The 26,114-nt window shown below is 45.3% G+C and overlaps 1 protein-coding gene across 6 annotated transcripts; it reads right to left on the reverse strand.

Moving 5' to 3' along the window:
- Positions 1-3,616: 3,616 nt before the first annotated feature.
- On the reverse strand, positions 3,617-24,807 carry kpna1 (karyopherin alpha 1 (importin alpha 5)). Of its 6 annotated transcripts, none has more exons than XR_009767363.1 (18): positions 24,734-24,783; positions 23,771-23,846; positions 23,522-23,655; positions 23,327-23,443; positions 21,957-22,056; positions 17,637-17,731; positions 17,431-17,562; positions 17,238-17,326; positions 17,063-17,162; positions 13,994-14,157; positions 10,248-10,326; positions 10,041-10,166; positions 9,834-9,961; positions 9,074-9,237; positions 8,892-8,941; positions 8,748-8,804; positions 8,568-8,653; positions 5,722-8,242 (listed from the first exon to the last, which is right to left on the reverse strand). XR_009767363.1 is itself a non-coding variant. In XM_061666140.1 (15 exons), the coding sequence occupies exons 3-15, from the start codon at positions 23,645-23,647 to the stop codon at positions 4,468-4,470; spliced, it is 1,620 nt and encodes a 539-aa protein (XP_061522124.1). In that variant the 5' UTR covers positions 23,648-23,655; positions 23,771-23,846; positions 24,734-24,783; the 3' UTR covers positions 3,617-4,467. The 6 variants fall into 6 exon arrangements, 2 of the variants coding, with proteins under 2 accessions (XP_061522124.1, XP_061522125.1); XR_009767361.1 differs by having other exon boundaries at positions 5,722-8,276; XR_009767362.1 differs by having other exon boundaries at positions 5,722-8,012; positions 8,178-8,653.
- Between the last annotated feature and the right edge of the window lie 1,307 nt (positions 24,808-26,114).

Below are 26,114 nucleotides of genomic sequence, written 5' to 3' on the forward strand. Positions count from 1 at the left end.
GGTTTGTCATGACGTGGATTTGTAAATCGCAACGACGATGGGTCATGAGATTCCTTTTTACGCAAAGGGCAGGAGGAGGGGGACAAGTCGCACAAACTCAATACATTAGCATTGATCCATCCATGTAGACTGAGTTGCCTCGTAAGAGTTTCGCAGCTGCCATTTAGGAGGTCTTGCACATCGATAGCCAACATCCTCCCATCCATCCATCCATTTTCTGATCCGCCGATCCTCACGAGGAAACTCCAGGACCTGCGAGACCAAAATATGTCTTGCGCGCTCACCGGGAAGATGTCTCGGCGACGTCTCTAGTCATCGTGACAACCGATTCGCCATGAAGTCGCTGATATCGGCAGAGCTACGGTATATAATTTGTTTATTTTTACATCATTTGGGCTTCCAGCTCATAAAACCTACACAATTAGGAATTGAAAAAATTAGAATACTGTGAAAAAATAACCAATTTACTTCTCAGTTTATGTAGGAAGTAAAAAGACATCAGGGTCACAATAAATCAATTAAATGATGGTACTTTCAAAACGATGTTAATCTTCAATACTAGATTTGGAATCCCTTTGCTTTGGCATTGAGGCAAGCAGGCTGCGTTATTGCCCGGGAGTTACGGAAGCCCAGATTTCCTTGACGCTTGCTGTCAGTTCTTCTTTGTTTTTGGGTCTGGGGCCCCCTGATTTTCCTCTTGATAACACCCCCCAGATTCTCAATGGGGTTTAGATCCGGCGAGTTGGCTGGCCAACCAAGCACTGTGATGGCATGGGCATCAAAGCAGGTTTTGGCGCTTCTGGCGGTACGGACAGGGGCCAGGTCCTGCCGGAAGATGAAATCTGCATCTCCATGTAGATCCTCAGCAGAAGCAATCATGAAGTCCTCTAAAACATTCTGGTAGACTGTTGCGGTGACCTTGGATTTAAGAAAGTAGAGTTGACCAACACCTGCACTGGACATTGCACCCCAAATCATGACTGACTGTGGATATTTCACACTGGTCCTCAAGCAGCTCGGGTTCTGTTCTTCACCCATCTTCTTCCGAATCTTTGGAGCATGATTCCAAAATGAAAGGCGCACGTTCATCAGAAAAAAGGACTTTGGACCACTGGCCAACAATCCAGTCCTCCTCCTTGGCCCAGTGGAGACGCTTCCTACGTTGACTCAGACTCCGAAGCGGCTCGACCCGAGGAACCCGACAGTTGTAGCCCATCTCCAGGATGCGTCTGAATGTGCTGGTTTTTGAAGCGCTCTCTCCATCTCTGCTAGATTCCTGAATCTTCTGTTTGATAACCCGCTGAAGTCCACGGTCATCTCTTTTGCTGGTGTATTTTCGCCTCCCATATTTTGTCCTTCCACGAGACTTCCCGTTGACACAGCAGCTCCCGGAACAGTCAGCCTCCTTAGCTATGAACCATCAATGATGGTCTTCTGGCCAGTTGTCAAGTCTGCAGTCTGCCCCGTATTGAACCCAACTGAGACAATTTAATGACACCAGGGGAAACCTGTGCAGGTGCTTTGACTTTTGTAAATGATTAGTGTGTGACAACTCAGTTTAAAACATTTATGACCTGCAAAATTTGGGCTGATTACGTCACAGTATTCTAATTTTTGGAATTTGTTTACGGGCTGGAAACCCAAATTATGTAAAAATAAACAAATACTTGAAATGGTTTACATTTTGGGCCCGGAATCTATAATCTATGAATAACTTTTTTAATGGAATTATGGAAATAAACTTTTCCATATAATGAATTTTATTTTGGAAAGGGTCTGTATGTGTGTGTGTGTGTGTATACACACACACACACATCCACATGTGTATATACAGTGGGTACGGAATGTTTTCAGACCCCCTTTACACTGGCTGAGAATAAGGGCCTCTTACCAAGGCCGTTTTGGATATGAAAAGCCATAACATCCAAAATACTGTATTTGCGATTTCGTTTGATATTTTCAGCGGTTGAAGCGGCCAGACGTAGAGATGTTCTCAAAAATTGGAGGGACGATTGCTCGAGTTTTATGACATTAAGCTACGTTAATTTTGTTTTTTTTAACCATGATAAAGCGGTACAGAAAATGGATGGATGGATGGATGTCGTTTGACCTCAACGTGGCACGGTGAAGACTGGTTAGCGCATCCGCCTCACAGTTCAGAGGACCCGGGTTCAAATCCGGCCTCACCTGTGTGGAGTTTGCATGTTCTCCCCGTGCCTGGGTGGCTTTCCTCCCACATCCCCAACACATGCGCGGTAGGATAATTGAAGACTCTAAATTGCCCGTAGGTGCAATGTGAATGGTCGCCAACCAATGTGCCCTGCAATTGGTTGGCGACCATTTCAGGGTGTACCCCGGCTCTGGGACGGGCTCCAGCACGCACGCAACCCTAATGAGGATAAGCCGTATGGAATATGGATGGATTTGACCTCATCTGCAAATGAACTGGCTTATATACAAATGCAGCCCTTGAACACAAAGTTCGCGCCGTCATTTTGGCCTCCAAATATGGAACGCATTTATATAAATCTCATTTCGGCCCACTAAAATCGGGTCAGCCTTGGCCAAATGTGTGGAATGCATTTAGCAGCTAACCAAATGATTCGTACACTGCAGATAAATATAGAACTAAACCCGACACTGACCTGAACTCAAAATATCGAAGCTGACATAAAAGGCACCTTTGTTTCTGTATGCGTTTATTGTATTTTAAAAGTTAGCTAATAACAGACTGTTTCCTTTCGTGCAGATTGTAGACATTTATTCCTTCTGATCGGTCCTGATTGAGTGCGGTGCTGGCTTCATATTCATTTGAGCAGGTATACTCTCCAATCTCCAATCACTGCTTGCAGCTTCCCAGTCTCTCTTTTCACCCGCGTTAAATGGAAACACCGCATTGATAATATAACATTTCAATCAATCAGCCAAACTTTATATTGCGCCTTTCATGCATAAAATGCAACTAAAAGCGCTTTACATTGAAAAATACATCAATCAATCAATCATGACCGCCACTTGTCCACAAGCAGACGCCGCAGACGCCGAGCCCCCCAAAAAAAACTATTCAGGTAATTGGTATTAGCTGTGGTTTGTGACTGCAGCTGTGCAATGCATTGCTGATTGGCCTTTGCAACACGGCTTCACACGAATTTAGAGGTGAGGCAAATATTCCCGTTTGCCCCCGACGTCGCTGGCACCGCGCATATGCAATGACTAGATGTGATCGTGTGGCGCGAATAGTTCAATGTCCGGTGTTTCGCTTGTTCACCTGATTCACCGTGGCACACGTCTTTCCTGTCACCTTGTGCCATTCCGTTCCAACTTGCGCCATTTGTATGGATTCTACATGTAATCACTCCGCATCCAATTGGTGTCCGGTGTGAACACAGCATAAGCGGGGCCGAAGGGCCCTCCACGCCGTTCCCCAGCTAAGCTGTGGCACAAGCTCGGCCGCCTCGAAACCCAACCATGCAGACCCCGCGTAAACACAACCCTCCTCCCAGGGGGGGTTCTACGTCACCGTACTCATCCTTGCACATCGAAAGAAATTTGAAAATGAACATAGCGGATATTAACTTATTAGACTTATACAGAGAAAAACAAATCAGTCTACGAGTCAGTTTCAAATGATTGAAATTTATATAGTAAGCAAACTTCGAGGTAAACATTCCGTCGATCACTGGGATTTTTCAAGTTTTTTGTTGAAATTATCTGGATTTTTTTTTTATGTATTTTTTTTATATTTATGGCATCACGCGAACCATGCTAAGATTCCGAACCTCCCAAAATAGAGTTAAATATTTGGCATGATCATATCTAAGACAACACGACATACAGCAGAGCACACACTCGAAACACCATGTCCGCCAACTTTGTCCGACTGGAGTTAGCGTGCCAGGTCACGATACGCGATAGTCCCTTTTAGTCGCAGGTCAGGGGGTGGGATGAAGCAATCCTCGTCACGGAACGCACCGTGTCATCGACCAGTTTAAGAGTAAAACGTGTTCGCACTCACAGCGAACGGGCATCAGTCCTTATAGCTAAAGTGCTGCGAAAATGAAACGATTGCGGGCCGGATAAAAACAATACAAATAAATAAAAACCCCATTCCACGGGAGGATCAGTGGTTATCCAAACGAGGGTGATATGGAAGTTCTGCCCCTCAGCGACAAAGTCAAATTTGTCCTCATTTGTTCATCAATAGGCTGAAAGGGAGAGGGAGAGGGAGAGGGAGGAAGCGGGCGTCTTAAGTGCCTTTCGTCAGTTGAGTCCAGGTCAAAATGCGGTCTCGCTGTCAGTCCAGTGTCTAGGTGACGTCGATGTCACTCACTCGGCAAAGTAGCGGGATATGTTTTGGGGATTATGAAAGGGTGAGCTTCACACAAGACAGCGGACCCACGCTCCAGGAACTGGGCATCAAGATCGAGAAGGAGGGCGTATGGATGGGTCGCTCTCGCCAGACGGGCATTATAGCTGGAAGCCTTCCATGGGCGCCTCACACTGCTGGAAGAGGAACTGTTGCTGCTGCAGGTCGACGGCAGGCACCAGCGACGCATCTTCGTCCTCGGTGTTGAAGTAGCGCTCGATCAGGTCGTACGCCTTTTGGTAGATGTCCTGGTTCTCGTGGCCCTGCAGGAATTCCAGCTTGTCCAGACCTGAAGCACATGACACACGACCGATGAGGCGGGGCAACTTGCCTCGGCTTTCACTCGTTCACCTTTTAGTAGCATCGTGGCAAGATTTCCCGAAAATGGCAGTCTGTCAAAATGCTGAGTCCGGCCACTTCGACCTGACAACAATGAACCAAGAATTTTGAAAATTCGACGATGGGCTCCGGAGAATCGGAGCCTCAAAAGGTAATGATTTTGAATCATTACCTTTTGATGAATGAACGAATGTAAACGCGGGTAGCGCGCAACGACGACTTTCCCAACCAGGCCGCCACGTAGGCGCGACAATCGCCCGGGCTCGCTTCTCTCGTGTTAAAACCTATGCCCGGGAAGCCCAATAGAAGACGTCGTGTGAGGTCACGTGACTTTCCTGTGTCATTTGATTGGTGAACTAGACTTAAACGTCACGAGCGCTTAAACTGGATTGGCGCGAACAGCGACCGATGCGGAAGTCGAAGTCGTCGTCACGGGTACAAAACAGTTGATAAATAATCGATGAATAAAAGTAGCAGGCGACATTTAGATCATCGTAACGGAGTAAAAGTACCGTTACATCTTAACAGCAGACGCGGCGAAGTGTTTTTCTGGTCTCGTCAACTCTTGTGACTTATCCAAAGCAGGTCCTGAGCGCGCAGGCGGAACCTCAGGCCGACGCGCTCGCATATTAGTCCACCGCGGAGTAACATTCACAGTTACATCAGTGTGCGGACGGATCTAGCTGCTAGAGTTAAAGGTGTATGAAACAGCCTAGGACGACGAAAAACTCATCGGATCTATAAGATTCACGTAAATGTGCTATTTTGAGTTCAAAACGGCAAATTTTGCCAAGTATGCGAATACACTATGTACATACCATAGGCCTCCTCGATGAGTGCGCAGTAGGGGTTAATGCCGCCTCCCCTCTTTGCTTCCAGCTCACCCAGCCGCAGTATGTTCTCGATGCCATTCAGGGCCACCTGCACTATTTTGGAGTCCATCAGCGTGAGCAAATCGCACAGGGGTTTTATGCAGCCTAGGTCCACCAGGTGCCTGCAGGGGGCAGCAGACACACAAGCAAATAATGCTTAGCATGGAGGCAAAGCAGCTCTGTTCTCGGTTATCCTTGAACAGTGATACATTGACACCATCTCCATATAACGCAACAGCATATTTAATACAGCACGACATGGTTGACGTGTTGCTGTTTTGGTTAGCAACAGAGTTCAAATGTGTTCATGTTAAGTATTTCATGTCCATGAATGAACAATAGCGGTCTACGAACCGAGATGATTACCTGCGGTAGCCGCCTATTTGAGGGAGGTGTGAAAGGGGAAAATCTGCATCATTTCAGCAGCAACAGTGGATAAAGGAAACACAAAAAGAGCATACAGAAAAGCCATTTGAATGCTAATGCATCTGCCAGGTTGAGGCAATACTTTAAAGAAATATTAAAGCCATAATTTATTTACGATTAAAATGATTGGGAAATTGCACAGTACGCAGATTTATTTTAACTTTAAAATCATATTGCAATAACTGTCCCGCGGTAATATTCTTGACCATTTTAAAAACATGGAAATTCAGAAAAATTGGCAGCATGGTGGATATCTGCCTCACAGTTCTGAGGAGCGGGGTTCAAATCCCCGGCCCCGTCCGTCTGTGTGGAGTTGGCATGTTTTCCCCGTGTCTGTGTGAGCTTTCTCCGGGTACTCCGGTTTCCTCCCACATCCCAAAAACAGGCGTCGTAGGTTGATTGAAGACTAAAGCGCCCGTAGGTTGTTCGTTTACATGTGCCCTGCGATTGGCTGGCGACCGGTTCAGGGTGTACCCCGCCTCTCGCCCGAAGAGAGATGGGATAGGCTCCAGCACGCCCATGACCCTAGTGAGGATAATCGGTACAGAAAACGGATGGACGGATGATCTGGAAGGGAATTTCTATCGATTAGCAGCTCTGCAGTCATCGTCATAAATGCAATTTTACTAATAATTGGCAGGTTTCATCCATCCATTTTCTACCGCTTATCTGAGGTCGGGTCGCGGGGGCAGTAGCTTTAGCGGGGAGGGCCAGACTTCCCTCTCCCCAGCCACTTCATCCATCTCTTCCGGGCGGATCCCGAGGCGTTCCCAGGCCAGCCGAGAGACAGTCTCTCCCGGTGGGACGTGCCCGGAACACCTCACCGGGGAGGCATCCGAATCAGATGCCCCAGCCACCTCATCTGGGTTAGGGTTAATTCCCCCTTTAGCGAGTATGCTGTGTTGACCAGGGATCTTCGTTTGCCTCTGTAGCATCAGCATCGTATTTAGCCGCGTTAGCTGTAGCTCGTAGGGAGCTGGGGCGGCACATAATAGCATGTAACAAGCATTCCCCCTAAGTTCCCCAACAGCAGAAAACAGCAAGGTTGGGCGACTGTTCAATGTGGACTAGGCGTTTTTGTTTAATGTATTTCTTTTTTTACTGTATACTGTACACGAGCGCACGCTGGACGCGGTTTTTGCTCTTTCGGTCCGAAACAAACAAAAAAAGCCCTTTTCAGCTATTGCAGATCAATGCCGCTCGAAAAGTTCACCGAGTCAACAGGCTACTTCAACCGCTGTCATGGAGGACACAAGCGCCTGCCTCGCCAATCTGGCGAACGGGCAAGAAAGGAGACTCTTCCACAAGCACCGACGATCATCTTTTTGGTTCTCCAGAAACAGTGGTCACTATCACTCCTTGACTTGTTGCATCAGGAGATGAACTCAAAACCAACATGCACAAACAAGTTAAGGAGTTTGAAGAAGACAACACTGAGCTTCAAGCAGCCATTGCAATGAAGTCCTTACAAAAAGAAAACTAAACTTGACATTCAATCTGAAAAGTCAAACCCAGAGGCACAAGTCAAGAGATGCATGGCGGTGGGGCTCACAATCGGAAGGAAAACGTCAACAACATAACTTTTCGCCATGTCCGCCAGCTGGGGGGGCCCAGAGTAGGAAACAAACCAAGTCTGATGGTTTGATCACCTTCATCTTCAAAAATGTTTTTTGAAGATGAAACGACGGGAGTTTAAACGCACCTGGTTCGGGATGAACGACCAGTTGTTTTCTCACAGGAAAAGGGGGGCACACCCAGTACTATTAACTCATTCACTGCCAGCAGGTTCCTGAGCAGGGAACCCCTATAGACTGCCAGGCATTGTCGAGCAATTTCACTCATTTTTAAAACCCCACAGAATATTGTGTACTATGACTATGTGAACACCAAAACCACCAAAAGAAAGATCTCACCGTCTTCTTTCATCAGAAAAAAAAGTCTGTCTCTAGCTTACACCGTTCTTTAGTCATCAGCAGTCAAATATAGGCGACTTTCAGGCAAATCTGTTACTGGAAGCAACAAAAAAAGCAGACAGATCAAGCAGAACAATGACTTTGACACCAATATTTTTTTTCTTCAGTGAAAATCTCAAACATCTGAACATAAAACAACACTGAAAAAGTACTTTTGACAGAAAAATCATTTATTTACAAATATAACTGCACAGAACTTACATTAGACAAAAATGCATGAACAAATGGGGCTCCCACACGTGCACGTTTTTCCTCCAAATTCTCCTCTACCGTTTGTGCAATAGTCCAGGTTTTTATTACCTTGCGGGGGGGGGGGGGGGGGGGGGGGGAAGAAACAGAACCAAAAAAAATAAATAAACGAATGACAAATTTGGACTGGCATTACCAGATTATGAGCAACCTTTTATTGCTCAGCGACTGTTTTTTGTCAATGTCTTTAGGTCTCCAAAGTGTTCTCTGTCAATTGACTGTCTGTTGTCGTACTAGAGCGGCTCCAACTACCGAAGACAAATTCCTTGTATGTTTTTTGCACATACTTGGCAAAATAAAGATGATTTTGATTCTGATCAATTCTAGCTAAGTTTTACCCACATCTGGATAAAATCAATCTTTAGTGGCGGTCTTTTGTGGTTGTCATTGTCCTTGAAACCAGTCCTTACTTCTGCTCGACGCACAACCTGTGCAGTTTAGAAACATAACTATTACTAAAAAAATACTTTGTTGAAATTGCTGTTGTGGGACGTGGAGAGAAAAAAAAGAGCTTTCAATTACCTTTTTTGTCTGCACTGCAAACTGGAATGGGGGTCGAACGTCTGCTGGATGCATAACCTGTAAGTTTTAAAAAATACATACCATTACTACAGAATACTTTTTATTGATGATGTGTTTTGCAAGGATAAAAAAAAATATCATTACTTTTCTTCGTTGCAATCGTAAAAGACGTTCTACTCGCGTGTGTTGAATTCCTGCAAGATGGACGAAATGGAAAATTCAAATCAGTACTGGCAACTGATGTAACATTGTAATGTGAACAAGTGGGACTAAATTCTGTTATTATGTAACAAGGATGGAAGGTGTTTGCTCACTAAACGAGTTACCTTCGTCTCCATATCATCCGGAGGGATGCGGCTCCGCTGGCGATCCGGAGGGAGTCGACTCATCTGACGATTCCGGATCCCATTTACTCAAATCCTGATCGGCAGACGATCGGCTGGCAAGCGGCCGAGGATGTCGCCATTTGGCCCGGCATTTCGAGCGGTAGCTTTGTAAAAAAGCGATCGCTCGGAGTGTTATTCAGGCTCGGAGCGTCATCCTTTATTCCACCGCATTATCTAAGGCGTCATTCCTGTCGGTCGCAGGAATATTTTTCTTGCAATAAATTTCTAGTACCGAAAGCTTTTTTGTTAGATTTTCTTTCCTCTCTTTTCTGCTATTATGTTTGCTTTCTCCCATTGTCTCTTGCACCTCGCCTCCTCCTCCTTCTTCTTCCTCTGAGGGGGGGACGTTAACCTCGAGGCATTGTTGCCCTCTACAGGGTGCCAATCCTCATTGCAGTTATCCAGAGACTCGACGACGACACAAACTGCAAAAGACCCTCCCCACCCATCCCCGTTAAAAAACGCCATTGACGTCTTTAGACGGCATTGGCAGGGAATAGATGGATTCTGAATGACGTCGTTGGACAGCATTGGCAGGGAATGAGTTAAGAGTAGGGTCCACTATTTAAGTGAATACGGTGACAGAATTTTTTCATAACAAAACATATAATCATTGGATCATGTATGTTTAGAAACCCTCAACCTTTAAAAGGCTATTGAACAACGATAACATGAAATATATCTCTATAAGGAGTCCAACCTGATCTGCTCTGCAGAGCCCCCTGAAGTGGCGTTGGTAATTGCCCATGCCGCCTCCTTTCTTGTGCGGAACTCTGCCACTTGCAGGATGTTGATGAGAGGAGTCAAGAGATTAGCGTCAATCACCATCTGCACTGGGACAGAATGATTAGATGAACTCTGCACCACGCGCAGTGCTTTTGGTGTTGTTGAGCGGTATGTCGCACACCTGTATTTGTGCTCGGTTCCCCGCTGTGATGTTGGAGATGGTCCAGCAGGCTTCCTTTTTGATGGACTCTTTGGGGCTGTTCAGTAGGTGGAAAAGCGACTGCAGTGCTGAACAGTTGAGGATTACCTAGATTACAACATGCATCACAACAACATTAAAAACATTGCAAAACCTGTGTGCGTGTGTGTGTGTGCGTGTTGCAATTACCTGTGTCTGAAAATCATCACCGGTGACGATGTTACCAACGGCTCGTAAAGCGGGAGACACCACCTTGTAATGAGTGTGCCTGGAACAAAACAGTTGTTTATATTAGCGGGAACATGAAATGTACTTTTTAATGACTTGTATACAAATATTTGGTGGTCTCTGGAGTACCTGCCCAACCAGCTAAGCAAAAATGAAGTAAATCTTTTTTTAGCTTCCCAAAAATGTTTGTGATGGAGCAGTTGTGATAATTGTCCCACTGTGCTGTAACAGTGTGGCTAATATAGATAATGCCAGGCCCCACAGTTTGTCAGCCCATGACTGGTCAACTAGGCTTAATTTTCAAGTGACAGCCGTACTACAGGGAAGCACTATCATGTCAAAGCCAAAAGCTAAGCAGAGCTGCAGTGCTAGCAAAGATTAGCATCAGCGAACAGATATTTGTTTGGTGATGCACCACATGCCTTCTTGCATTCTTCCGCTACAGAAATTGTGTACAATTTGGCGGCTTGGTAATCAAGTGTTACTTCTAGCAGTGAACATTTTTTTTATGGGGTGGGCAGGGCGGGGGCGATGTTGCTCCCCCCTTTAATAAAAACAAAAGGTGAACAACATGATTAAAACCGTTTTGTTTTTTTAAATTTCCTTTTCTGTGATATGCTTCATGCAGTGCCACCAGAAAGTATTCACAACCCTTCAAATTTTTCCACATTTTGCTATTTAGCCGATTTGAGTATAGTTTTCTAAAAAAATAAATAAATCCATCTATATAAAACATCCCATAATGACAAAGTAAAAACACTTTCAAACATCCATCTATCCATCCATTATCTGAGCTGCTTATCCTCACAAGGGAGCGCTGGAGCCTATCCCAGCTATCATCGGGCAGGAGGGCGGGGTACACCCTGAACTGGTTGCCAGCCAATCGCAGGGCACATTTTCAAACAGTTGTGCAAATTTATTGAAGTTGTAAACATTTAAACATAATAGGTACATAAGTAGTCACACCCTTGGCTTAATATTTTGTTAAAGCACCTTTGCCAGCAATCACAGCCTCAAGTCTTCTTGGGTATGTCTCTCCGAGCTTGACATATCTGCATTTTCCTCCCATTCTTCTCTGCAGATACTCTCGAGGTCAATTTAGTTGGAGAGGCAGCGTCTGCGGACAGCCATTTTCTGGTCTTTCCGGAGACGTTCGATAGGATTCGAGTACGGGCTGTGGCTGGGCCGCTCATGGACATTCACAGGCTGCTCCTGAAGCCACTCCTTTATTATCTTGGCTGTGTGCTTTGGGTCATTGTTGTGTTGGAAGGTGAATCGACGCCATAGTCTGAGTTCTAGAGCAAGTTCTCGAAGAATTTCTCTATATTTGGCAGCGGTCGTCTTCCATCTCCGCAAGAGAACACTGGAGCTCCGCCTTAGTGATTAGGGTTCTTGTTCACCTCTCTGACCATGGCCGTTCTTCCGGGCTACTCGGCTTTGTCGGACGGCCAGATCTAGGAATGGTCCCGGCGGTTCCAAACTTCTTCCATTTCCCAATAATCAAGACCACAGTCCTTTTCGGGACCTTCAATGCTGCTAAAATTATTTTGCATCCTTCCCGAGATTTGTGCCTTGACACAATCTTCCATTTCCGACTAATCGAGACCACAGTGCTTTTTAGGAACTTCAATGTTGCTGAAATTCTTTCGTATCCTTCGCCAGATTTGTGCCTTGATACAATCCAGTCTCAGAGGTCTGCAGACAATTCCTTAAGGCCTCTTTATACTCGTGCGGCCGACAATGCCCGCATTGCATCATGTGACCGATGAAATGGCCCGTGCGGCCCCTCTGCGTAGCTTGACGCACGCACGGCAAAAATTGTTGCTGTGCGTAGGATGCCGCGGAGATCATCTCTTGTGATTGGTCCGTTTTAGTCACATGCTGTGATGATGGAAACAGCGCTCCTCCCGGTTCCACATAGCAACTTAGATGAGCTCGGGCCCAGAGAAGCTGGCAGCATTTCTGGGTGTTGTTGATAAATGGCTTTTGCTTTGCATAGTAGAGTTTCCAGTTGCACTTACGGACGTAGCGCCCAACTGTATTCACTGACATTGGTTTTCTGAAGTGTTGCTGAGGCCATGCGGTGAAATCTTTTACACATTGATGTCGGTTTTTGATGCAGTGCCGCCTGAGGGATCGAAGGTCACGGGCATTCAATGTTGGTTTTCGGCCTTGCCGCTTACATGCAGTGATTTCTCCAGATTCTCTGAACCTTTGGATGGTATTATGGACCGTAGATGATGAAATCCCTAAATTCCTTGCAATTGTTCGTTGAGGAACATTGTCTTTAAACTGTTCGACTATTTTCTCACGCACTTGTTCACAAAGAGGCGAACCTTGCCCCATCTTTGCTTGTGAATGACTTGTGAATACAGGGAAGCTCCTTTTCTACCCAATCACGGCACCCACCTGTTCCCAATGAGCCTGTTCACCTGTGGGATGTTCCAAACGTGTGTTTGATGAGCATTCCTCAACTTTCTCACTCTTTTTTGCCACCTGCCCCAGCTTTTTTGGAACGTCTTGCAGTCATAAAATTCTAAGTTAATGATTATTGGCTAAAAACAATAACGTTTATCAGTTGGAACATTAAATATCTTTGTAGTGTATTATATTAAATATAGGTTGAAGATGATTTGCAAATCATTGTATTCTGTTTTTATTTATGTTAAACAACGTCCCAACTTCATTGGAATTGGGGTTGTAGATTAATGAGGGAAAAAAAAAAGAAAAATGACTGCAATATAACAGAGTGAAAAATTTATGGGGGTCTGAATAATTTCCGTACCCACTGTATGTATCTTTATAATTTTATCGCGCAGCCCGGTTTCAAGACATTTTGACGGACAGTCGTAGCCACTAGACGGCGAGACAGAGGTTCACGAAGCAAACCGCCTCGTTGGCAGCCCCTCCGAGCTAAGCCACCACCACGCCTCCCTGCAAGTTGCGACGCAGTTTCTCGTGCGGCTCACGCTTGCGGCTGAGCTCAATTGAACTGAAAAAGGAACCAATCAGTTCATAGTGATTCCATTCAGTACTTTCACTCAGAAAGATGTTTGTTTGAACGTGCCATTTGCGAACAACACTACTTGAGCCCATTCTACCACTCCACCTCCAAAAAAATATAACTTCAAAATCCTCACTTTTTCACCATATAAATGTGTCTTGGACAATATGCAGCACATTTGACTCCACAATTGCCTTCCACGAAGCTCCTTGTCAAAAAATGTGAAAATGATTCCGCCCATGTTTGCTCAACTTCTGATGCTGCAAAGCCAAACCAATTCCAAATGACTTTTGAAATTGTGCTTTTTTTGGAAAGGAGCTCCATGCTGTTCCCCGTTATGTGCTCAGTTTAACGCTGCACCAGCAAGGAGGCGCTTTGAATTAGAGAAGCCGCTTTCCTGATTTATGAAGAAAAATATAAACGGTCCTGACAGATATACTTGAGTAATATATTCAAAAGATCGTCTAACCCTATTGGGGGTTATGGTTAAATTAAACAGAGTTGGCTTGACATAAGCGCTATTCATTTGTGGTCTTGACGCATAGTGGCAAACATCTCCTGTTCTGGTGGAAGTCTGAGTCTCCAGAAGTCTCCGAAAAACTGCAACATTTCTTGCTGAAATTGCCTATAAAGGTTTTATGAGCTTGGAAGGAATTAATTCAATTTACATTATCCACCCACACCCGCATAAAGTAAGGCTTACATCAATAACTCCACCAGCCTGCGACAAACCCCCGAGTCGATGACGGCCTGGATTTTGTCGTTGGGGCCATCTGACAGGTATGAGAGAGCCCAGCATGCATCAGCCATGATGTCTGTGTCATTGACGAACAGCAGCCATGAAAGCACGCTGAGACACGGGGACACCTGTGCCAGACATGACCAGAGATGAACACAATGACTGACATTCGCCTTTCATTCGTCCTTATATGACAGTTAAGTACAGTGGAACCTCGATTTTCGTGATTAATCGATTCCAGAAAGTCTAAATAAAACAAAATACGATATAATGATAATACTATAATAATTGCGCCATGCCGTGCTCGTGACTCAATATAATAATAAGAAGAAAACCAAAGTAATAGTTCCCACTGTAAATAATATAAATCCAATTATCTGTTCCAGACATCTGAAAATGTTAAAGTACACATTTGACAGAAAATAGCTAGTTTTATATGCAGATGCGTGAAATAAATATGACTTCCGAAGCAGGTTAACATCACTATTATCTTGATTGAAGACTCGTGATGGCATATGAAACACAGCAAGGATGGGAAAGGGAGGAGCCATTTTTGTACTTTCTACTTTTTTGAGATTTTTGTGTGGGACTAGTTCCAGCATTTTATGAACAAAAACAGGTAGTTCAAAAGTATTTGTGTGTTGGAAATCTTTTTAAGGATTACTGTTCAGTATTCAAGGCAGTGAACTGCTTTAATTTGAAATTCTTGGAATAAGCTTTTACATGACATGAATACATTATTTTTGAAGAAGTGATGTTGGCGGTCAATTCCACGATGTTCTCATGTGCTGCAGTAAAGGGGTATTTTGTTAATCACAAAATCGGGATTCTGCCAGAATGGGGAGGAATGATATGATGCTGACTGAGATTGTGTGGTTTCTACCAAGCTGATAAAGTGTCAGCATTAATCAGATTCTTAACACTGTGGCGTTTGATACTTGTGCTGATAAATGGGAGGTCTGAGAGTTTGGTGCTATTGCAGTCTCTGTTCCAGTTCTAGCCAAGATTGTTGTTCAAGTTTTGGATGTAACCATTTAATGAGGGACTGTCTGTTTGAAGCTGGTTGGTTTTTTGTGCAATATAGATTATGCATGACCATGCATGCATGCATGTATGGTCATGCTGTACCTCCCCCCAAAAAGGGTGCGACCAAATCTGGTCTACCAGTGCAAATGTTATTGTAGACCCCTGCAAATGGCTGGCACTCAGAACTGTGTCATATTGTGTAATCATGGTTAAATATTCAACATGCAAGGGATATTCCACAATGCAAGCTTTTAATAATATGGAGGTAATAAAACTCCCGATCTACTCGGCAACACTCAGGCAAGTCGGGGCAACATCAGCGTAAAACATCCTGTCAAAAATCAGGGCCTCAAAGTCAAGGCACGCCAGTATGAGAACAGTTTCACCATACTTTCATTGGCCCCATGATGGTTTACTTACCAATTACACTAAAACAATTTTAAGATTGTCTATTAAGTGTGACTGCTCAATAAGCCACCATGGGGCCAAATAAAGTGTGGTGAAACTGTTATTATTATTATTCTGTATGGTTTTATTTTGAAGACCTGACTTTGGACAGGATGTAATACGCCAATGTTGCCCGAGTGGGCTGAGAAGACCTGGAGGGTTACTATTGCCTTGAATTGTTCATAAAAGCTTGCATTGTGGAATACGCCTTGTCGTATGTTGAACCTTTTTAACGCAATTAACAAAATGCTTCAGATGAACACGCGGGATGATGCTTGATCAACACGAAACAAAGGCTGATTGAGTCACGAGCACATTGCATGGCGCAATGATTCTGAGAAACAACTGGTCAAGTTTTTTTTGGATGAAAACTGACAAAATTTCAACGTAAAATGCCATTGAAAACCGAATTTCACATTGCATGGCACATCAATTCCGGGAAATGACGGGTTGAGTCAGGTTTTTTTTTTGGTATGAAAGCCGAGCGGATGTGTGCAAAGTGGGACAACATTTTTACAAAAATTGTCATCAAAAACCGAATTGCACAAACACTGGGGCCTACGAAAACATAGATTCCACTTAGGGCTTGACACTTTTTTGCTCATCACCCACTGTGGCTAGTGGCTTCCCAGAGTCACCAGGCCCTTTGCATTTTTACTAGCCTCAACTTTTTCTGTTGGATGATTATGTTTAAAAATGTTTTTATCCACACTGATTTCCTCCCACATTATTCCAAAAAGAAGAAAGGTAGATTCATTGAAGACTCTAAATTGCCCGTAGATGTGAATGTGAATGGTTGTTTGTTTTTACAGTGCATGTGCCCTGCGATTGGCTGGTGACCAGTTCAGTGTGTGCCTTGCCTCTCACGCAAAGCCAGTAGACTATGCTCCAGCACATACTAAAGCGACCTGTCAGGAGGATAAGCGGTACACAGAATGGATGGATGGATGATCAAAGTGAGATGAAATGACTCGTCATATTTACTAGTTATTGAAAAGATCCATTTGTAGCAACTGGGCATTTGTAAACTACTCAAAAGTAAATGCTGACAAAAACAGTAAAAAGTGAAAAAGAGTTGACAAATTTTTGCATGCATCAGGCTATTTGACTTAATACATGGGTCTAGAGATTTGAACAGTGTAGCTGCTTTCAAAAAATACAATAATTCAAATTACTACTAAATACGTTAGGATTATGGAACAGTTGGTTGTTTTCTAATTCAGGCATTAACTTGTGAATTTATGGCTCCATTAAATCCTGCCTGGCAGCATGAAGTAAAGTGCGATTCTGTTCAGGGTTTCCCCCACATATAAATTTAGCTAGCTTGCCGCGGCACTGAGACGCCAAGTGTGTGATAGCCCCTAGTCGCTAACTAAGACTTTATCGTAACATAGAGCAACTGCTCTGAACAAAATACTTCCAAATCGGAATACTTGGCATCTGTTTTTATATTACATTTTTCATAAAGTTAATTTTTTTTCTGTACATTGGGGGGAAAGGTTTGGACATTCTGGGTAAGAAATAAAAGTGTAATGTGTTAACATTGTGTATATGTTTTACCTTTGTGAAGTCAGGAGGAGGATTCTTCCCCCTGCACAGGTTTGAGAGCGCCCACACTGCATTCCTCATCATTGTTAGACGAGTCTGTTTAGCCAATAACCTGCAAGATGCATTTCCATAGGAGTTATAAATTATGTCTACAAGAACAAATGAGACGCTGTTAGTTGCTACTCACTGCAGCAGTGAAGGCAGAATGTTGCAGTCAACAACAAAGTCTCGGCATTCTGTGCTGTCTCCTGCTATGTTACCCAGTGCCCACACAGCCTGGAAAACGCATACCAAGGTCACTTAAATGCTAAAAAAAAAATACAGATTACAAAAATACAAGATTACAGTTGAACGGTGTCAGCAACAAGGGATTTCCTCACCTGCTCTTGTACGTCTTCAAAATCTGAGCTGAGCATCTCTACAAAAATGGGCACAGCGCCGGCCTGGATGACTACCCGCGTCTGGTGGGAGGTGCCCGATGCGATGTTTGTAAGCACCCATGCAGCCTCAAACTACAACAAGACGGAGGTGAAATCAATAGATGAAGACGGACAGAAAGGCTGGCATCCAACGCGTCATACTGTACCTGCAACGTGCAGTTTTCTCTCCTTTTCAGGAACTCCACAAAGCGCTCAACCACACCGGGAGTGGCGATGACTTCGTCGATGGGTGGATTAGGCTCTGTGGATGATAAGAGAATTAAATCATTCACTGCCATTGATGTCATTTTTCAATGGGGGGTGTCACAGGTCATGTAGCCCTTCATACTATCGGTGATGAGCAAATATGTTGCTTTAATGTAAAAGCGGTAGAGGATGTCCGCTCACACTAGCTTAGGCGTCGTTATTAGCTAGAGCATGTGTTTCATGTAGTTTAGTCGATAGATTGCTGCGCGTTAGTTTGACATGCATTCATATTAATCAATCATTAGGATATAGTGGAGATAACCTTGCCAAAATTATTAGCATTTCATCGTAGGGTGAAATAACTGGCTAACACTAATGGGATTTACCTGATGAGCGTCTGCGCTGCAGTTCTTTTGTCATGTAATTTTTTCGGGTCATAGCAGAAGCGGCGGAAGTTTTTTTTTCTGGTTTCGTCAACTCATGTGACTTACACAAGCAAATCCCGAGCGGACCGTCAGGCTGATGCGCTTGCATGTTAGTCCGCCGCGGAGTAATATTCAGAAATTACGTGTGGATGGCGGATACGGGTGGAATTGATCTAGCTTCCAGCTTACAAGGAATAACAGATACAGCCTATGACGACAGCGACCCTCATCAAAAAAACAAAAACAAAAAAAACAAAAACTCAGATTTATACGATTCACACAAACGAGCAATTTCGCCGAAAGGCGACTGATTTGCATGTATGATTCTTTACAAATGTGTGACATTTGATACAAGCTCTTAGGCTGGCAACGTTGTATTCTCTGTCAGTCGTGGTTGACTGGACAGCGGCATAAAACTGTTGCAGAGTATCATTCAAAACATCAACAGTGAAGGTTTGCTCGTGTAATCTAACGGCTAAGGGTGCTGCCCATGAATTTGGAACAATGTAGGGATTTTTGACAGGAAGTACTTGCACCATTCAAAGGTATGGAATTTTCTGAGCCAATCAGAATCGAGAATTGTGGTCTCGCCAAACATTGTAGCTGCCCTTCCTACCACATTTAAAAAAAATAAAAATAAAAAATGTATACAGTCAGCTAAGATGAGCTACGTTGTCTGGGGCTTTATGCCCCTGGCAGGGTCACCCATGAAAAACAGGTCCTAGGTGAGGGACCAGACAAAGCACAGCTCCAAAAATCCCTATGATGACAAACAATTCAGGAAGACTTTTTGCCTTGCACCGGTCACCCGGGCCCCCTTCTGGAGCCAGGCCTGGCGGTGGGGCTCGAAGGAGAGCGCCTGGTGGCCGGGCCTGAACTCACGGGGCCCGCGGCCGGGCAAGGCCCGAAAGGGTAACGTGGGTCCCCCTTCCCATGGGCTCACCATTTGTGGGAGGTCAGGTGCGGTGTAAGCTGGGCGGTGGCTGAAGGCAGGGACTTTGGCGATCCAATCCCCGGCTACAGAAGCTGGCTCTAGGGACGTGGAATGTCACCTCTCTGGCAGGGAAGCAGCCGAGTTGGTGTGTGAGGTCGAGATGTTCCGAGTACATATAGTCGGACACGCCTCCACGCACAGCTTGGGCTCTGATACTAGTCCTCTCAAGAGGGGTTGGACTCTTTTCCACTCTGGAGTTGCCCACGGTGAGAGGCGCCGAGCAGGTGTGGGTATACTTATTATAATCCCCTGTCAGAAGGAGTTTCAACTCGCACCTCCGACAGAACTTCATGTTCCGGGAGAGGCGGGGGACATAGAGTCCGAGAGGACCATGTTCCGCGCCTCCATTGCTGAGGCAGCCGACCAGAGCTGTGGTCGTATGGTGGTCGGTGCCTGTCGTGGCGGCAATCCCCGAACCGAGGGATGCAGTCAACCTGAAGGAGGAGTCCTATCGGGCCTTTTTGGCCTGTGGGACTCCTGAGGCAGCTGATGGGTACCGGCTGGCCAAGCGGAATGCAGCTTTGGTGTTAGCTGAAGCAAAAAAAAAAAAGGGAGTTCGGTGAGGCCACGGAGAAGGACTTCCGGACGGCTTCGAGGAAATTCTGGTCCACCATCCAGCATCTCAGGAGGGGGAAGCAGTGCACCATCAACACTGTGTATAGCGGGGACGGGGCGCCGCTGACCTCGACTCGGGATGTTGTGAGTCGGTGGGGAGAATACTTCGAAGACCTCCTCAACTCCACTGACTCGCCTTCTCATGAGGAAGCAGAGTCTGGGTTCTCTGAGGCGGGCTCTCCTATCTCTGGGGTTGAGGTCACCAAGGTGGTTAAAAAGCTTCTCGGTGGCAAGGCGCTGGGGTTGGATAAGATTCGCCCGGAGTTCCTAAAGTCCCTGGATGTTGTGGGGCTGTCCTAGTTGACACGCCTCTGTAATATCGCGTGGACATCGGGGACAGTGCCTCTGGATTGGCAGACTGGGGTGGTGGTCCCCCTATTTAAGAAGGGGGACCGGAGGGTGTGTTCCAACTACAGGGGGAATCACACTCCTCAGCCTCCCTGGTAAGGTCTATTCGGGGGTGCTGGAGAGTAGAGTCTGTCTGGAAGTCAAATTTCAGATTCGGGAGGAGCAGTGTGGTTTTCATCCTGGCCGTGGAACAGTGGACCAGTACGTCACCCTCGGCAGGGTCCTCGAGGGTGCATGGGAGTTCGCCCAACCAGTCTACATGTGTTTTGTGGACTTGGAGAAAGCGTTCGACCGTGTCCCTCGGGGGAGTCCTGTGGGGGGGTGCTTCGGGAGTATGGGGTACCGAACCCCCTGATACGGGCTGTTCGGTCCCTGTACGACTGGTGTCAGAGTTTGGTCCGCATTGCCAGCAGTAAGTCGGACTCGTTTCCGGTGTTTTTAGGTGCAGCCGAGGCGTAGAGGGGGTCCGGTTTTGGTGGCCTCGGTATTGCATTTCTACTTTTTGCAGATGACGTGGTTCTGTTCGCTTCATCAAGCCGTGATCTCCAATTCTCACTGGAGCGGTTCGCAGCCAAGTGTGAAGCGGCTGGGATGAGAAGCAGCGCCTCCAAATCTGAGACCATGGTCCTCAGTCGGAAAAGGGTGGCGTGCCCTCTCCGGGTCGGGGATGAGATCCTGCCCTAAGTGGAGGAGTTCAAGTAACCTGGGGTCTTGTTCACAAGTGAGGGAAGAATGGAACGGGAGATCGACAGGCGGATCGGTACAGCGTCTGCAGTGATGCGGACTTTGTATCGGTCCGTTGTGGTAAAGAAGGAGCTAAGCCGAAAAGCGAAGCTCTCAATTTACCGGTCGATCTACGTTCACCGCTCACCTACGGTCACGAGCTGCGGGTGGGTGACCGAAAGAACAAGATCTCGGATCCAAGCAGCCGAAATGAGTCTCCTCCGCAGGGTATCCGGGCTCTCTCTTAGAGATAGGGTGAGAAGCACATTCATCCGGGATGGGGCTCAGAGTAGGACCGCTGCTCCTCCACATTGAGAGTAGCCAGATGAGGTGGCTGGGGCATCTGATTCGGATGCCTCCCTGGTGAGGTGTTCCGGGCACGTCCCACCGGAAGGAGACCCCGGGCACGACCCAGGACACGCTGGAGAGACTATGTCTCTCGGCTGGCCTGGGAACGCCTCGGGATCCCACTGGAAGAGCTGGATGAAGTGGCCGGGGAGTGGGAAGTCTGGGCGTCCCTGCTAAAGCTACTGCCCCCGCGACCCGACCTCGGCTAAGCGGTTAGAAAATGGATGGATGGATGGCATTGTTTTTACAGACCTTGAAACGTATGAAATCAAATTGCAAACTTTTCCATACTTTCATAGGAACCCTGGTTTCATGAGTTTGCTTTTTACATGAATTCGGTTGAACCGCGATTCAAAAGGAAAGTCTGATTTTATTGGTTAATTTTCATCACATTTTTAGTCATCATTACTTTTGTCAGATTCAAGTTTTATGTGACCACTGTGGGTTTTTCTTTCACTAACAGAGGGGTCCCAACAACTTTGTCAACGTGTGTAATACTAAATGTAAACTTAATTAAAATTAACCAATGAAAGTCAGACGTTCCTTTTGAATTGTAGTTCAACAGATTTATTTAAAAAAAAAAAAACTCATGAAACAGGCCTGTACAAAAAAGATTGGAAATAATTTGACCATAGGGACACGCTCAAACAAAGTCTGCCATCTAATTAGCAGAACAGGTTTCTTCAAACTTGTAATCAGTCAGTCGGCCTATCGCATGAAACCGTTCCCTGACTGGTCCACTGGAATACGGCACATTGAGCCTTGCATACAGCTTTGGGTGACGTTGCCTGTATTTGACACAGAGGAACGATAACACAGCCCATTACCTTTCGAGAGGAGTTTCCGAAATCGCTGGGTACCGATGAGTTGCTGCTCAGGAGTAGTGCAAAAGATCATTTGAGTCATATCCCCAGAGATAATGCCACCCTGCACAAAGAATGAATGGATTGAACCATCTGTCTCAATTAATCAGACATGCAAACACCAAAGGCATGAAAAAGATGACCAAACAATAAATGAATAAAATTAGGAGGGGTCTTGGGGGGGGGGGGGGGGGGGGGAGAAATCCGTGTGCTTCGCGGTTCCACTTGGGACCACAACCGCAGCACCTCAACGCAAAAATACAAAAGACCAGCGCAACAAAATACAACACGGGCTGATCTGATGAGCAAAAAGTTTACTTGGTGGGTGGAGTAGCCAAACATTGTCCTCAAGTATGAGTACTGTTACTTGACAATCATGTGACTCAAGTAAAAGTAAATTGTAGTCCTCCAAAAAATTACTTAAGAGTAAAAAGTACACAGTGAAATGATCACTCAAGTCCTGAGTAAATAGTGAGTAACTTCTGGTTGTTGTTTTTACCACAGCATGAACATCAATTGAACAAATTAAATGTGCATGTGCAAATACTGATGTTGCTGTGTGTGTGTATGTGTGTATGCGCAGTCAATACTCCCAAAAAAACACATCTGCAATTTACTCCACGGTGTTTTCTCAAGTTATAAGTGAGCTGAAATATAGCCACGTTTGGGCAGACAGCGCCAGACAAATACTACAATACACGAAAGGTGTTGTTTTTGTTCAGCTAAATGTAAACAAGAGTAGCGCGCCGTTGCCTTCATGGTAACGACGACCTATGTCCTGAGAAGCCCAAGGGAAGACGTCATATGACTTTCTTGTGTCGTTTGATTGGTGAACTAAAAGTGCTTAAATTGGATGACGCATACAGCGCCCCATGCTGAAGTCGAAGTCGTAGTCTTCCGCATTAAATAGTTGATAAATAAGCAACAATTGATAAATAAAAGTAGCGAGCGACATTTAGATCATTGTAACGGCGTAAAAGTACCGTGACTTATTAACAGCAGAAGTTTTTTTTCCGGTTTCGTCAACTCCTGTGACTTGGAGCGCACAGGTAGAACCTCAGGCCGCATATTTGTCCGGCGCGGAGTAATATTCACAATTACGTCTGTGTGTGGATGGTGGATGTGTGGAATGGTAATAGCTGCCAGCGTTCAAAGAGTACGAAACGGCCTATGACATCAGTGACGGCGACCCCCCTCCCCCGGGAAATACTCATCGGATCGATACGAGTTACGTAAATGGCCTATTTTGAGTTCAAAACGGCAAATTTTGTCGAAGGGTGACTGATTTGCATGTATGAATTAATGGAGGGCATTATGTGTTTAATGCCCCTCACCAGGAGTGGGTCCACCTTGTTTGCCTGGGACTCCAGGCAGCCGCTGTCAGCCATTCCATCATCTTCCAGCGCGCCACAGTCGTCTTCCGCCGTTGCAACATTTCTCCTTTTAAACAGCTGGAATATATAAAAAAAAAAAATCAACAAATAAATGAATTTGCTAAGCAGTGTACACCGTTGAATTATTCTATTCACCTGTTCATCCTTCTTTTGCTTACGGAGCTGCAGGCCCTCCTCTTCCCGCCGTCTCCTCATTTCGTCTGTGTTGAGCGACTTGTTCTTGTAGCTCTTGAGTCGGGCATTGTCCTTACTCTGACTCATTGTCCCACCTGAGAAGACACACAAAACGGCACGGTACGTACCATTGATGCAAATTTGGACAGAAATGAACGATGGGTTGTGTAACGATTCACGGCTGAATTGACAATAGTGTGCGCATTTTACAGCAGGGATGGTGATGCCATTTCCACGTCAGTGTCCATGTCGTCCGAGCGCCATATGAAATCTGGGTACACACATACTGAACGCCGGACCTAATTTGAGCATTTGAGGACCCTTACAATAATAATAAAAAATAAAAATGTATTATTATATTATTAATTTTGTTAAATCAAAAGTTCAACAGTCAAATATCTGAAAGATTACCCTGAGCAGTTATGTCGTGTGCGGTGTCTTAAGAGTGATTTTTTTATGTTTTTCCTTCGCCATCTTCGCAGAAAAAAGTCAGTTCCGACAACCGCAAATATTAAGCCTGTTCTATATTCACGACTGCAAATCTTTCGATGTGCGTGGTCAAGACCGAGTTGGTCTGAGCCACCGACTCCGTGATTACGATCATTTTAATTATGACACATTGTATGCATTTCTGGGCTCGATGTTTTGGTGCTTTTTAGAACACGTCTGACACCACCTTTAGTTTTTGGGCTAGCTTCAAATGCGTGACGTAGGTTCCCACGTTTTGCACTCTCATAGTTGATGATATGAAATGAATAGAAACTACGATTGCTTGACCATGCATGCAAAAGGCTGTCAATTGAACAAACGAGAAGACTTTCGGAGGCTATTGCCACTTAGCTACACTGCACCAGCCACAGCGGCTCGACACGTAACTACATTAGACAGTTACTAGACTATGAGACGAGCCGTTATCCCCGACGTATTCACAACTCACAAAACAACTTTAAGTCGCTTTAACCGGACCTACGGTCGAAAATTAACCGGCTAACGCAGGCTAGCTGGGTTAGCTGACAACTAACTAGCACGCCAATGACATCTAACGTTCGCTAGAGGGTCAAACGCCGTTTTCCCCCCCCAACTTTTGGCAGCGCCTACAACTCCTTACACTTTCCACCAGGACACGTCAACGCTTTAAAAAGCTGAAGTGGATGGAAATGTACAAAAACCTACCCGTCTAATCTGGCTCTGTTAACCTTATTCGTTCGGCCTTCTCGAGCCGCCGCCGGTATTGAACTGCGCATGCGCCACACCCAGCCCCTTTTTTCCCTTTTTTTCCTTCCTCTTATTTATTGGCGGGTGGCAGGTAAACGTTCAAGTTGTATTACCGCCATCTACTGTGCTGGAGTGTGGATCAGAGTTCGTCTATATGGTACTAGGGAGTAAAATAAAGAAATAAAAACCAAGTAAACTTTAGACTCTATTCTCTTTATCAATCCTGGTTCATTGAAAAACTGAAACAAGGCTTTGATCTTAATTTCTTCAGTGTTGACTACATTTCTAAGATTAAATACTGGAATATTAAATACTGGGAACGACAGATGCCGCATGTTATACATTCAATCTTTTTCCGTACCGAATATATCTTGATATTATATTCATATTTATTCGGGTGCCTCTCCCATTATTTAAACACACCAAGTGTCCCTCCTCCAACAATTGCTCTTTCACCTCCCCATTTGTATCAGTCGAAGAAGAAGAAGAATCACTTTCATTGTCATGAACATGCATGCATGCATGCACACGAAATTTGTTCTCTGCATTTAACCCGTCACAGTGAACACATGCACATGTTAGCGGAACCCACCGGAGCAGGGGGCAGCTGAAGCGCTTGGGGAGCATTTCGGGGTAGGAGTGTCTTGCTCAAGGACACCACACCCCAATTCCTACGACGTTGGGAGGGTGTGTTAAACATAACTAAAAAGAGAATACAATGATTTGCAAATCATGTGCAACCTATATTTAATTGAATACACTACAAAGACACGATATTCCATGTTCAAAGTGATAAACTATTGTTTTTAGCCAATATTCATTAACTTAGAATTTGATGGCTGCAAGACGTTCCCAAAAAGCTGGGACAGGCTCGTGTTTACCACACTGTGTTACATCACCTTTTCTTTGAACAACATTCAATCAATGTTTGGGAACTGAGGACACGAATTGTTGAGCTGTACTTAGTGACATTGGTTTTCTGAAGTGTTCCTGAGCCCACGCGGTGATATCCTGAACACATTGATGTCGGTTTTTGATCCCGGGCATTCAATGTTGGTTTCCGGTCTTGCCGCTTACATGTGCAGTGATTTCTCCAGATTCTCTGAACCTTTTGATGATATTTCGGACCGTAGATGATGAAATCCCGAAATTCCTCGCAATTGCACGTTGAGGAACATTGTCCTTAAACTGTTGGACTATTTTCTCACGACTTGTTCCCAAAGAGGTAAACCTCGCCCCCTCTTCTTTGCTTGTGAAAGACCGAGCAATTGAGGGAAGCAATCACGGCACCCACCTGTTCCCAATGAGCCTGTTCACCTGTGGGATGTTCCAAACACGT

The sequence above is a fragment of the Phycodurus eques genome, chromosome 21 (genome assembly GCF_024500275.1).
Source record: "Phycodurus eques isolate BA_2022a chromosome 21, UOR_Pequ_1.1, whole genome shotgun sequence".
NCBI lineage: Eukaryota > Metazoa > Chordata > Actinopteri > Syngnathiformes > Syngnathidae > Phycodurus > Phycodurus eques.

Excerpts from the sequence above, each read along its gene's own strand:
- kpna1 (XM_061666141.1), bottom strand. The coding sequence starts at position 23,647 with ATGAGTCAGAGTAAGGACAATGCCCGACTCAAGAGCTACAAGAACAAG. Across the intron at positions 17,732-21,956 it reads TCGGAAACTCCTCTCGAAAG|AGCCTAATCCACCCATCGAC; the intron begins GTAATGGGCTGT and ends TATCATCCACAG. Across the intron at positions 9,962-10,040 it reads GGAACCGAGCACAAATACAG|ATGGTGATTGACGCTAATCT; the intron begins GTGTGCGACATA and ends GTCCCAGTGCAG.